This window comes from Ammodytes marinus (assembly GCF_949987685.1).
Source record: "Ammodytes marinus genome assembly, chromosome: 19".
Lineage (NCBI taxonomy): Eukaryota > Metazoa > Chordata > Actinopteri > Uranoscopiformes > Ammodytidae > Ammodytes > Ammodytes marinus.
Window position 1 is genome coordinate 7,018,163 of NC_137223.1, and position 14,549 is coordinate 7,032,711.

Here is a 14,549-nt window from a genome sequence, read left to right on the forward strand (position 1 = left end):
AGAGCTGTTCAGTCTCAGTCTATTCAGTGTTATCTCTTCACATTAGCTCCTGGGGCGAACTTTATTCTTTATGACAGCCTTAAGATGTTCAAATAAATTAAGCTCATTCGAAAAGGGAAGCAGATTTTTTTCGCCTGGACTTGTGAAAATCATTTAACAACCAGTGCTTCAGGTGCTATTCATTTTCTTTTTTATAAAATTCAATTTTGTTGTTTTAACGGGAAAACAAAAGAGTCAATTAAAAAAATGTGTATTCTGGCATGGTAGCAATAACTGTCAACAAAGCAACAAAGCAGGTGTGAAACACAACAACCACCAAAAGCCTATTCAAACAAAATGAAAAATACACATTGCCACACAAAAAGCAAGGACACACAGAGCAGCTTTACAGCACATCACAGCCTGTGACACCATTAACCATAAAAAACAAGCAACCTCTTTTCACAAGCTTTCCATCAAATACGCTGTATCAATGCACACTGCCAATGCCAGAGGCTTTCATTGTCATGCTAATGGAACCAGGAGCCATAGCGCTAGGTGGTAACATTAATAAATGGTAATATCACATCTTATTATACTGGACTTCCTTTTGTTATTATGGCTCGGAAACCCTGCGGCAGGAAAATCCCATCAGGTAAGATACAGTAGAGTGCCAACATTAGCATACGGGCTCTAGTTTGACATGGGAAAAAAATATGGTTAATCTTACTCAAACACTGTACAGCAGACAGTGATACTGTAATCCAATAGAAGAGACAGCAATATAAGCATTAATCAATGCTTATGGAAACCATGGATGTACATGGGTGCTAATTGCATTGAGCTGCGGGAGATGATGGAAAACCTGCCCCCTGGGACCTTCAAGTTACTACTTAACGTACCTCCAACATTTCCTCTATAAGGCGAGGCACCCCATGCTGTGGGACAGAGGCCAGCACAACAACCACAGGAAAGCAGTCACCACACAAAACACACCAAAGAGACAAAGACAAGGAGATACCAAGACAGAAAGAGATGTGCAACGAGGACAAGACATCAACTTGGCAAGACACCGCCAGACCTGATTGATATGACAAAACTGAGGCTATGTACTGTTTGTTTTAACCTACTTTGAAAAGCGGAGAGGTTGGAGTTACTGCATAAATTAATTTTTAAATATGCCAATTTAACTTCACTTTTACTGTATTTTAATAGGTTAAAACAAGCGTAAAAGTGTATTTAGCCCCAGCTGTGCACTACCGACTTCAACATTAACGAGAAAAAAACTGATGCCATCTTATATATGTCGTGGCCAAAGTTTTAACACGATAACTGTGAAATCTGAAGAGAAAGCCAAAACACACAGGACACACAAAGAGACTAGACAATGAATCCAGACTGAGAGAAATCTGACAGTTGGTTACCTCTTCCTCCGGCTGTCCATCTGAGACGCTGTGCTTTCGGTCAGGGTGATGCTTCAGGAACTGGGCTACGTATGTCATGATGGATTTCTCATCTGGCTTGTCTACATCGACATCTGAGGGGGGGGGGGGGGGGGGAAATGAACGTGATAAGGAGACACGTTAGGTGATAATAAACAGATGAAATTGGTAAAGAATAAGTCGAACTGAAATGCATTCAGAAGCACAACCTTCAGCACTTCAGACCAGTGTTGGAAGTTTTCATTTGGGCGTTCCACCATGCTGAATCTCACGGCCTAATGGACCTTAATTATGCCGATGTCAGGCTTGATTTGCCAGGGTTCATTGTGAAGGGCAGGCGTGAAGAGGCACAGATGGTGCTTGGAAGTGACACTGATCAACACATCTGATGCGTTGATAGATGCCCAAAATTTTATTTCAGTAATCCAACCTAATATAATTGTTGGTAAAAGCTACTTTTAACTTTAATATGAGCAAGTAACACAATTTTTTTCTAATATAGCGAATGAAAAAGGCAAAATACAGTAGTATAATTGAATCCCATGATGTTGTATATGGTGTTGGTTGTTATCTCACAACCAACTCACATAAGTCTTGACTTAATGCTAAGGCAAGCGTCCATTTACCCTCTGGGTCAAGAAGTTGTGGAATGCCCAGCTCTGTCTCAGCCAATAAGAAGGCTTCCTGCAGGTTCTGTCGGTTGGGCGTCCTCCGTACACGCTCCATGTCAACTAGATTGGGCCGAAGGGCATGGATGACCGCGAAGAATGCTAACCCTGTGCGCCAGCTGGGTCCAAAGTCCTTCACCTCAATCCCCAGACGTCTAGAGAGAGTGGGAGACGGAAAACTAGCACATTAGCTCTAAGAGAAGAAAACACATTTCAACGATAGTGGTGTGGTGAATCTTTAACAATTGACTTGTAAGGAAGACTTCATACTTGGTGGCTGTCTGCTGGATCCATCTTAGCAGGGCCTTTCTCACCCCACCCTGCAGAGGTGGGGTGAGAACCTTCTTTTTGACGGGTGGGCTGGTGGTGTCAGTGCTACTGTTGGAGCTGTCCACTGAGGAAGTGCTGCCGGACAAGGCTTGAAGAGCTGGTAGGCTACTAGTCAGCTCCTCAATCTAAGAAGAAACAGGAAGGGGGGATTAAACCACCATCGACATAAACAAATCATTTTTCAACATTAATTGTAGCCCAACTGAAAGAGCATGAAGCCTATAAGTGTAATTGTTAAACCTGGTGCAGCTGACTTCCTTCAGTCACACACAGCACTCGTGAACATATAATACACAGCTTTTACATCAAGTGGCTTTCAAAGTGCTTTATATCTGCAAGGTCCTGCAACATAGACCTGTTTCCGGGCGGTGACTTACGACTCAGCTTTAAAAATCAATGTGGTGGTCCAATGAGCAGCAACACTGGAGCATTTGGGAGGTGAAAGCATTGTTTAAGGGGACCTTCATGAAATACTGGAGAGAGGAAAACATTTGCTCCTCACTTAAGAGTACAGAGACTTTACCTCGGGCAATTTACAACACTAACATTTTATTTTGCTCTTTGCACATTTGCAAAAGTCGATCCATATAATGTTATGTTATTGTTACATATCGCCCAGATATACTGTACTAATCTGTAAATAGGATTGTACAGAATAGCTATTCAGTTGATAAATGATGACATATGTAACAGCCCAGAGCCTTGATATCAACAATCACAAAACGCGTCATTAGACTTCAGCTTAGCCAGCTGGTCAGTAGTCGAAGATTTATTGCTGTGCACATGTAATCTACGTCTCGGCTTCTCCTCTCTACTGCCAGCAAACTGAGGCTGCACACAGCCCTGCAAATCCATAAACATCCCTGTGAAATGAAATACGTCAATATGTCAGTAAGTGAATGAGTTCATTTCCCACTGTCGTACAATTCCTTTCTTTAATAGGCGTATGTCTGATGGAGTACCAGACATCTGCATGAGCTTGTGTTGCTACGAGACTGTAGTTCTGTGATTAAGTTCTTGTTGATCTGTGCGTGTCTGAATTGCCCGAGGTAGTTACTGTTCATTTTTTTAAAGCGAAGATGCTTTGAAAGATGGATATTCCCATGTTAAATTTCTCTAGAACTCATATTGGTAAGTGTTTTGCTGGCCAGGATAGGAAAAGATATGCCAGTTTCTGAATTAATCTTTTGCATTTGTTTATTGGATTAAATACTTGTTTGCGATTAAATATGTAGAAACATGCTGATTGATTTAACCATGTAGTTTCTCTGTTTTGTATCATTAAAAAATGTATTATCCTGAATCAAGCACACTGCATTTGCTAACCATATTATTGGCCCGTATTTAAATTAACTAAAGGCAATGTTACCTGGAAATAGAGGATGATGGTCCACACCAACCCCAAAACAATGGAGGGCCGTCCATCAACGATGTCTGTGGAGTTGATGTTCACTAGCTTGATCTGTGTCAAAACACAATGTCCAGTATTTCAGTGTCTCATAGCCGGTTTCTTCACTTACAGTTTACTATAATCGCATACATATGGATTAAGTTTACACAATTACGTTCAATCTCATAAACTAGGTCTCAAACACGTTTCCACAAAATGAACAATACACAATACGGACATAATCCTTGGCACTACTGGATGCAGGTAATCCTGATCCTGTCTATTCCATGTCCTGAACAAACAAGTGCAGTAACGTTATGAATACTGACCGGTGATCCTCTGTAGGCAGACTGTTGGGTAGATAAGACAGGAAGAAAAAAGAAGAAGAAAAAGAGAGAGACAGAGAGAGCGACAGAGAAAGAGAGAGAGAGGGGAGAACACATTTAGAGGCACTCTAGATGCATTTGATTGAAGGGGGACGCCTCATTGACTTTGAGAGAGCGGATACTGTAGCATCTCTGAGGTGAGATATCTTGAGTGGTCGGCTGAGAGGCGTGATATATCACCGCTACACAGGCAACAGGGATTATATCCAGCAGAGATGGACAGCGAGAAAGAGAGAGGGAGAGAGAGAATAGCAAGGACGGGGAGAAAGAGAGGGCTGTAGATACTGATACGATGACGTCTTATATGTTATCACACAGAGGGTTGTATTTCAGCGGCGCTGTAGCACAACGGGTCGTCCTATGGTCATACATGCCAGGCCGTGTGCATGGAGGAAGAGATTGGGGGCAGGCGAGGGCAGAGCGGGGAAGCATGTGATAGCGACTGATAAAAATACATGGTTTCATACATCTTTCATATTAGAAAACACAGCAGGGAAAGTGAACTCACAGCGGTGTGAAGCTGGAATGGTTAATGGTAGAATTTTGTGTTATGACCACACACACCAACTTAAACAACACAGGCAAACATATGGAAGCAGTTGCCTTGGTAGGTAAACATCACAGCTCTCACTCTTCTTTTTGCTTTTACTTTTCATAATTAATTGTTTAAGTAAATTGCAAACAAGAAAAAATCAACATATTGATCAATAATGTAGCCTAAATAATTCTTAGTTTCATATTAAGTTGACATAACAGCTACAGATTTGAAACTACCACCTAAACACACATCTTACAGGGTTTCAATTGTCAGCCAATACCATTAATGAAACAGTCAACATTGTAATGCTACTGCTTACTCAACAACGTTTTCTATGACATGTATCAGACATGAAGCGATTGGGCCTCTAAGGCAAAATGCACATACAGTCTAGACATACATCAGATTTACACACACAGAGCATATTTACATTTAATTTCCTACACACATAGATTTACGAAGCCGCGCACACACACACACACACACACACACACACACACACACACACACACACACACACACACACACAGCAGAGTGCCCACTGACGTCTCATCTCCAGACTGCAGATTACTGGTGTAGGATTTACGGTTTTAACCCTGTCACACTCGAGGAAGACAAATCAATGTCCCCGCAGACACCAGCTCATACTTATGACTTTATTTATGTATATCCAAGAACGAGCCGGCTGGAGCTTTTAGAATGTTTCACTAATCTCACAGAGGGGCAGTTGATGCAGTTAGCTGATTACATCCAAAACCACATAAGAGTTTTTTATTTATTTTGTAGGATGTAGGTTGTTCTTTCAATGAAGCTGGAGGTAAGAATTGTAAAGAATGTTGTTGTTGTTGTTGTTTTTTTAATCTTAGGCGAAGAGAACGGAGAGATTAATAGAGCGAGGGAGGGAGGGGGGGGGAACGGGTCACACCAGGTCAAGATTCGATGTTTGTATAGCCACAAGGCAGCAGCTGAGCAGGGAGAAGCAGAATAAAGGGGTATAACAGAGGAGAAAAAGAAGAAAAAAAAACATGAAAAGAAGGCGCTGAACTCTTACCTTCCTCCCCTCAAGGAAGGTGAGGGCTGTGCCGACATTGGAAACCCAGTGGATCCTCTTTAGCTTCTTGCCCTGCTCACATGGCTGCAAGGAACAAAGGTGAACAATGGATATGGAAAAAATAAGAAGTATAGAAAGAGAGAGAGATATCAAATGCATAGTGGGATTAATAGTACACTACAATTGTAAAGAAGGTATGTTATTTTTAATGTTGTATCACACCTAGTACAGTATAGACACTATCAGTAAACAGAAAATCCAGTGCAAAGGAAATCAAATATGATGGAGAATATCAGGAATAAAGTGTGAGAGACAGAGAGGTCCAATCAGAGATGTGTCTGATGGATCAATAGGACATAGACAGCTTAGACCTAAGGCAATATTGGCCAAGTAAAAACCCTCAGGATGTGTGTGCATGTCTTTGTTTGTGTTTATGAGCGTGTGTTTGTGAACTATGATCTGTCCTTGTTAATCTGGGCTTTTCTATTCAAATCCAACCTGGTAATAAAAGCCGATCAATGAAAATTTCCATGCAATTGTGTCTGATTTCCCATGCACTGCATTAGGTCTGTAGCTGTGTCAAAAAACACCTTCAGCAGCAACACTGACTGCTGTTATATAGCAATAATTTTTTTTTTTTAAAAACGAGTGAATCTCTTCATTTCAAAAGCCTGATCTTACTGTAGTTATATCAGATAAAATGATTCAATCCAGAGAGATCAGTAGATATGAAGTGTTGAAAGTATGTGGGCAAATCACCTGCTGTATAAAAAATAAAAAATAAAAAAAAATATATAGAAGTTCAAGTGACTCACTAGTTTTTGTCCAGAGAGGACTTCCAGCAGCGCCAGGAGCATCACACCATCCTTGATGTCTTCAAACAGGTCCGTCACCACCAGAGGCTGGACACGCTACGTGAGAAAACATGAAAAACCCCATGTACATTGTATTGTAAAAAATTATTTGACTGCAGTCTTTTCAACAACATGTTATAACAAGCACACATTCATAGTGATATAACGTCTGAGGGAATGGTAAAAGTTTGAGCATAACTTCCATATTGTTATTGAAGCAATTTTTAACACGTGCGAGAGACATTTCTGAAGAGTTTCCTGGTTTTCCAGGCTTAGCAAGTGACATAAATTCACTGTTTACGTAAACGTCGCATGCCATAAAACTCACACAAAGCTGTCTCAGTTTTCTCGGAATGCAGAAATCTGGGGATTTTAGCCTTAATAGCTTCTTGCAATGTACACGAAACTATGAGGCAAGACGTGTTTTTTTTTCTCCTGAACATTACTGGCACAGCGCATTCATATACCAAAATACAATACATGTATTACCCTGTAAGAAGTTCATTTCAACTTGTGAAACATGGATAAGGGGAATCCTTGTGAAGAATGTACTTGAAGCCCTGAAAGCGTTTGGAAGTGCCAAGTATTACTGACAGCTAGAGCCAGCCATAAGCAGAGGCTCAGCAGGCTCTTCAAATCCTAAAATATGCTGATGATTTCAAACGCTATCCTTCTCATTGACTTCCACCCTGACCTGACACAGACTTCTAGTCTCGGGGAAATCCACATATCTCTGTATTTTTTTGCCGGCGCCACATCAAGGATTTCTCCTAAAGCACAGTCACATGCTGGGGCTGAGGAGAGGTTTAGGAGGGGGGAAAGCGTTCAGACGAGCGAGCCATTCACAGGGAGATTAGCGGCAAAAGGGAGTGAGAGGGAGAGAGAGAGGGACGTGAGTTAGAAGTGAAAAACAGAGATGTGTGCACGAGTGTGTCCGTTTTAGCACGTGCAAGTGGTGTGTGTGTGTCTGTGTGTGTGTGCGTGTGTGTGTGTGGTAAGAGAGGGAGAAAAACATACAACCCTCTAACACCGTGGTCGCGCGAGAGGGGTATAATTGAGTAGAAAGAGAAAAATGATAGAAGGCAAAAAGAGGATGGACACTAACCTCACGTCTTTCAAAATTAATTAGCCAATACAGTAGCTCTTGTCCCTAATTCCTCTTCTAATGTCATTTCATGGATGTGGATATTAGAAAGATTCAGACAGCTCTCGTGCCCCTATCGTAAAGTGACAGAAGAGAACACTTGCAAAGAGCCCTTCAAAAGGGATGAACGATACCATGAGCTAATTGAAGTTAAATTCACCTATTTGTTCCTTCTAATCCAAAATCTAATGAGGAAATTTCTGACTAATTACAAAAATAAGAAAAGTAATATCCATTTCCTCTCCTCAGCCACATGAGCTAAAAAAAATAAAGGGATTAATGAGCTAATTACATATGAGTGTCTGGGCCATAATTGATTGTGAGCAGAGGAGTTTGAGGATGTGCGTCTGTCTGTGATCTCGTGATATTCCCCTGGCATACTTGACTCTGTGGATTCCAACAGATCAACAGCATGAGAGACAGAGGGAGGGGTAGAGACGACTGAAGGGTTTCATTTAGAATTGCAATACATCCAGTTTGAAGGTACCATTGACACCAGATTGTCCAAATGTTTTGAAGGTAAACTTTATATCTTCTGAAATAGGCATATTTTTGCTAAAACGCTAAATGAAAAGTAAATAGGGGTTCATACTCTGGGGACCACGAATGTCTGGTTCAAATGTCATGGCCATCGTGGTGGATCAACCAATTTGTGGACAAACTGACAGTAGGCTTTCCTGACAAAAGATACTTTTTATTGACTCCTGAACTAAGAACATAGTTTGTACTTTGAAAATTGAAAAATTAAGGAAAAAGCTCCTTTGTGGTGCATGCAACCACCACTATGTGCTCGGTTTGAATATCGAGTGCATTGAGTATGTCAGCCTCTCAATCCTCCACTCACACCCATTAAAGAAAATAAGCGGGTGGGGGTTTTAGCAGCAAAGTGTAAAAAGGGGAGCGGAGAGCTTCACTTTACTGCTGCTGTAATCTCTAAGAACACTTGCTTCACTGATTACTCTACTAAAGCTTGTTTGCCTGCAAAAAAAAAAAAAAAAACGCCTGGGTGACGATGAGACCTTCCGCCGCTCACACCGGCCACTCTGTAATTAAGCTTTAACCCTCTCAGAAAGGATTTGTCAAAATGGAAACTTAGGGCCCCCGCTCACTGAATTCTCCCCCCTCTTATCACTCCACTGTATTGCAGGGAGCAACTTTTAAAGCCCGTTACTTACTTGCGAACAGAAAATTTGATATTTCTAAAAGAAAATGTACATACAAGCAATAACTTCTAATGTATTAGGAATGTAATCACGGGGTCTAAATAACATCCCCCTCTGTTTAAATGAAAGAAACAACCTGCTGAAATTCTCTCTTCCAGTTTGTACCTTTGGTCTATAATAAGTGACTTAATCTGGTGACCTCACTGGAGTAATGAGAGTCATTAATCTTCTGTATAAATTACCAGCTCCAATACTTCCTCTCAAGTCTTTGTCAGATCTCTTAAGACTTCTTTTGTTATACCTGTGGATTGGAAAAGTAAGGGGGAGGGGATGGTGATGGTTAAAAGGAAGCCCCCACACCATGTCTCAACTCACCTAACGATTAATCACATACCTACCTTTAGGCGCTGAATTAAAGTGATAACTGGAGTGGCCTAATCAAGTGCATATAGCCGAGGGCATGATCTATCCTTCTGAGAGCCAAGCTAAACCAACTGTTTAAGCTTCTTCCCTGTTTCTGTCTGTCTGTCTGTCTGTCTGTCTGACTGACTGTCTGTCTGTCTGTCTGTCTGTCTGTCTGTCTGTCTGTCTGTCTGTCTGTCTGTCTGTCTGTCTGTCTGTCTGGCTCTCACGCAGTTGTGTTGCCTCATCCGTCTCTTTAAATAGTTCTTTCTACAGTATTTATAGATGTGAGACAGGCCCATAAGATGCCATTTCATCTCTGCTAGTTACAGAATGACAGCTTTGAGAAAAGCACCACCTCTTGATTTGAAACCGATCCTCCACGGCAGCTGAACTGACTTTTAGCCCTCACTCATCACAAAGCTCTCCGAACGTTAACGGGGCTGCCATGCCGACTAGCGACACTTTTTGAAGACAAAATACATGCCAATCAGAGTCACTATGGCAACGCGAGGCATCAGGTGAAAGGGTAAGCAGTTTGGTGATGGGCGAAGCGGAGGAGAGCGACTAATGTGATCAACTAGGTAGAGCGAGACGGGCGGGGGACAAACACCGTTATCTCTTCTGATGGAACTGTGATGGTATCTCTAATCTATTGATTAGCTGAGTAAATTTGAATTAATCAAATGAACTTTTACGGATCTTTGCTTATCCAGTGTATTGGTTTTTTGGTTGCAAGAATTGGGCTTCAGTTTTTGTGTTGTGTTATTATAATTATCAATTATAAATAGGCTAAGTGAATTTCCCCAAAAAATGTACAATATGCAAACAATTCCTTTATGCTTTTTATGCATTCAGCCTGTTCATTACCAGATAACCCCCGAACCGCAGATTTTTCACTGACCATGAAGAAGCGAAATATCTGTGGCTCTACTCTACTGCATAAATTGGAGTTGATAAATAAACAATGCGCTTACCTTGAACGTTATCAAAAATTCAAGGCATTTAAGTATCGGGCCATGTGTAATTTTCTGCTGGCACGGTGCTGAGACGTGTTATTTACTATTACGTCAAGGCTTATTCCCTCCAGAGGACTTTTCAAATGAATTTTCTGCTCCACGTCACCGTGGTTCAAGGCCTCCTCAGCTGTCCTAATCAAGTAGGAAACCTTGACATGAGCGCCGCAGATTGAAATAACACTCAATTGTTGTTGTTGCACTGTGCCATATTTGCCCCGTCCACCCCTTAACTGACACACTGTTGAAGCAGTAATGGGTGAAATTGAGGCGCCTAATGCAATAATTACACAAATGCGATGGCCCCTCAGCATGCAGCTGCATCAAGTGTAATTGTTCGGTATAAGTAACAGATATACTGCTGGTGGCCAAGCTCATTGAAGAGGCAAATGGAGGGCGGTCGTTAAATAAAAACTCTTATCAGTAACAATCTAAATTGGTCCATATTGAGATAGAGAGCCGACAGGTTAAGAAGACTTAAATTACTGACAGTAGCTGGCAGAAAAAAAGATATACAGTTTATTAAATGCTGTGATGTAAAACTGATAATTGGAACGAGAGTAAATCCTTGCTCCAAGCTATATATGAGATTGGAGGAATAAAAAGGAAAAATGAAAGGCATGCGAGTAGGAATGGCTGCATGTGTGGTCTTAGCAGGCACAGTCAGTCCCATGACTAGCTCCACAACGTGTCATGGAAACAGAGCATGCGTGGATAGAGTATTAAAGAGCAAAGTGAATTGAAGTGGGAAAGCAATGCGATGGGGAAGTTTTCAATGCACAAACACCAGCACCTGTGTTTGTGCAGAGGGACAACACAATGCTGGCAGTAGCTGTGCGAAATCAACCAGAATCTTACCTTTGCCAAGTGGGAATTGATCCATTTTGTGAAAGTCCTTTTCTGCACAGCCTCCTGCTCATCTGTAAATCAGAGCCCAGAGCGTCACAATCAGACACATGCAATAATAATAAACAAAGAGGGGGATTAAAACACAATCTTCTCATTGTGTATCTCTCTCATAGAGCTGGATGATGGCGACTCTCATTAACTTTGACATTATTGCTTTCTGTCCAATGTGTCTGAACACAGCCGCACCAAATCATACCTTACACACTGATGTACTGTAAAGAGGCATTTGACATTTAACGATGGCATTTTCATCAGCTGGACTCCTCTTAGTGTGGACAGAGAATCCTGCTCTCAAACATGCCCTTCATATGATAGAAGGGCAGTGGTTCTTCTTATTGGATAACATGTACCTCTGCCAGGATCTATTAAGAGTTTTTTTTTTTTTTTTTTACATTTCTGGACCCCAGTTAAAGCATTGCAATATGATGGGACACATCAATTGCAATCTTATCAATGATAACCAAACATGAAGCCAACCATCAACTGAATGAGTAGATTCACCCACATACAGGGAGGAGCATTGTTTTTGTGGTGGCTAAAGCGATAAAGCCCATTTAGCAAAGGCACAATCAATAGCATAGATGCCTACTGACAATGTCCCCTAAAAAAGCACTTACCTTGAATGAGAAAAAGACATATATCAAGCCTCATCTGTCACTTGTGCAGACGCAAACATTCACAGTAGTACATACACCCATTTGCAATGCACACACAGGCAAACAAAGTATAGAAAGTCTCTCTATTTTGTGCAAACTCTTTGGAACTGATGTTTTCCTGCTGTAATGTATCCTTCCTAATTCCCCTTTGGCAGCAAGATTCATTGTTGCTTGTTGAAGCCCATGCAATAACAATAGGGTAAGGTAACATCTGTAATCGACATGGTGGCCCATACATCCCCATTATATTTTGCACAAAAAAAATCTATACAGTAGTGCATCTGAGACTCAAAGGTTCCAATCCTGTACATTGACTGGCGCATGTGTTATTTTTCCCGTTCTGTCTGCGGCACAGAGTAATATCCTTGAGATAAGCGCGTTATCAGCGAGAGAGGACGTCTGACACAGTGCTTTCCTCCACATTAATGAAATATGCCGCAGTTTGATTACACTCAAGTTGGTTAGTGTGTCAGTAGGTGTGTGTGTGTGTGTGTGTGTGTGTGTGTGTGTGTGTGTGTGTGTGTGTGTTTGGGGGGGAGTTATTCATACATAATGGAGATACATTCACGCAGAGTCATATGTGCCACTGAGCCGGACAAATTTGTATGAATTCATCTTTTGATTGGGTCCAGGAGTAATCAAATATTGATGGGAGGTAATATTGGATGAGAATGAGAAAAATGTAGCCCCCCCCCTTTCCCTGCCGCATCCTTGAGCAGGAACACGTGTGACGGAGAACATGTCTGCACGAGCACGGTGCCAGCCTACCAGTCTCAGGGACGAGGTGACTTTGAACTATGCGCACACACAGTCACACTGAAGCACACAGACGCGCACGCACACGCACACACACACACACACACATTCTTTCAATTTCACAAAGGGATAGTAGCTGTCCTCAGCAACCAAGGCTCGCAGCAGCATTTAAACACTCTTGATTACTTTCTGGGCTATTGTTGGCCTGTATCATCATTAGTCTTATCCGCAGCCACTTTGACCCCCCACAGTGAACATGACCTTAATGAGGTTTCATTCAAATCTAGTTTGTTGTCTCAGAACATTGGTCCATTAACTAATTGTGATGAGACTGAATCAAACAAAGACTGAAAAGGAAGAAAGTACAAAATGTGCAAAGTCATTGCAAACAAAATGTAAAGCAACCATCCTGACGGATACCCTTTTATGATAGTTAACTAATGTGACCGGAACAAATCCAAAGAAACATTAGGGATATATCCCTTCTAATCTGATCTAATCAATCAGACAGTGTGACAGTCAGACAGAATGCTTGAAACATGGTATTCAAATACAGAGCAGCAGACAGCCGCAGGGTCAAACAGAGAGATAAGAAATCAAACATTATGACAGTCTGCCCGCTGCGCTGTGGCACTGCTGGGTATGTTTGCTCCACCTGGCTGTAGGCTCAGCGGTTTTCTCTCTCTCTCTCTCGCACACACCCACACACGAGCACACGCACACACACCCACACAAACCCCCCCACACGCACACACAAACACACACAGATGCACACAGATGCACACTCTGCCAAGGTGGCAACGCCCCCTTTACATTTCTTCCCATTTCGCACACACCACACCACAGCCCAAAAAAAACCTTCCCTGCAGGGAACACACAGTAAGGAAATCACACTGCAAAACGCAGATGCTCACATACTGTAAAGCAGGCACGTACAGTCCATGCTGCAGTGCCAGGCTAAATTTCAAATATACAAACACACACAGCATTCCCCTACCACACATGCAAAAATACACACACTCTGCACTTGCCTTCTGTTTCTCACATCTGACTAGGGGACACACAGTCTTGCACACACTGTCCCACTTACCGCGGAGGTAGTGGTAGAACCCCGTCACCAGGTTGAGGGATGTGTTCTTTTTCGGGGAGCCTTCGCCCACTGCCCGTCGTGCCATCTTGGACCCCAGACTACGCCTGGATTCCTTCCTGTTTTCATGGGGACGTTGGGAGGACATTCACGGCAAACCTCCGGGAGACGCTACACTTGCCCTTGCTCCTGCCCTTGCTGCTCTCTCTCCCTCCCTTTTTTTTGGGGAGGTATCTTTAAAGAGCTCCCCGCAGCGTTGGACCTCTCTTGAGTTGACAGCGGTGAAACTGTTGCTCTCTCCTCTCGCCTTGCTGTCCCTCTGTCCTGTCCTGCAGTAACGACTGCACACTCAGTCAGACTCAGGGTTGTTGCTGCCTGTTAAGCAGCTTGGGAGTGTGATGTAAAGATTGTGTGTGTGTGTGTGTGTGTGTGTGTGTGTGTGTGTGTGTGTGTGTGTGTGTGTGTGTGTGTGTGTGTGTGTGTGTGTGTGTGTGTGTGTGTGTGTGTGTGTGTGTGTGTGTGTGTGTGTGTGTGTGTTTGTATGTGTGTGTGTGTGTGTGTGTGTGTCAGTGAGTGAATGAGTGAGAGCAGCGCAGTCTCGGCTCGCCTCAGCATCTATCTGTCTTGCTTAGTCTCTTTCTCCCTCCCTCCCTATCTCTCTCTCTCGCTTTCCCTTCCACAGACTCTCCACGTCGGTCTTTCCTTCACACGTTCTCTCTCTCTTTCACTCTCTCTCTCTCTCCCTCTCTTAATTTCTCACTGTGGGCTGCAGGGAAAC

At 42.5% G+C, this 14,549-nt stretch overlaps 1 protein-coding gene across 1 annotated transcript in view; it reads right to left on the reverse strand.

Annotated features, from left to right (window-relative positions):
* syne1a (spectrin repeat containing, nuclear envelope 1a) overlaps positions 1 to 13,919 on the reverse strand; it is a gene marked incomplete at its 5' end in the record, with an annotated part of 117,391 nt that extends 103,472 nt beyond the window's left edge. Inside the window, 9 exons of the mRNA XM_080047663.1 lie at positions 1,404 to 1,516; positions 2,048 to 2,244; positions 2,360 to 2,544; positions 3,789 to 3,881; positions 4,139 to 4,159; positions 5,785 to 5,868; positions 6,600 to 6,695; positions 11,222 to 11,283; positions 13,775 to 13,919. Coding sequence (XP_079903789.1) covers positions 1,404 to 1,516; positions 2,048 to 2,244; positions 2,360 to 2,544; positions 3,789 to 3,881; positions 4,139 to 4,159; positions 5,785 to 5,868; positions 6,600 to 6,695; positions 11,222 to 11,283; positions 13,775 to 13,919 — 996 coding nt within the window. The remainder of the gene's footprint in view (positions 1 to 1,403; positions 1,517 to 2,047; positions 2,245 to 2,359; positions 2,545 to 3,788; positions 3,882 to 4,138; positions 4,160 to 5,784; positions 5,869 to 6,599; positions 6,696 to 11,221; positions 11,284 to 13,774) is intronic.
* Between the last annotated feature and the right edge of the window lie 630 nt (positions 13,920 to 14,549).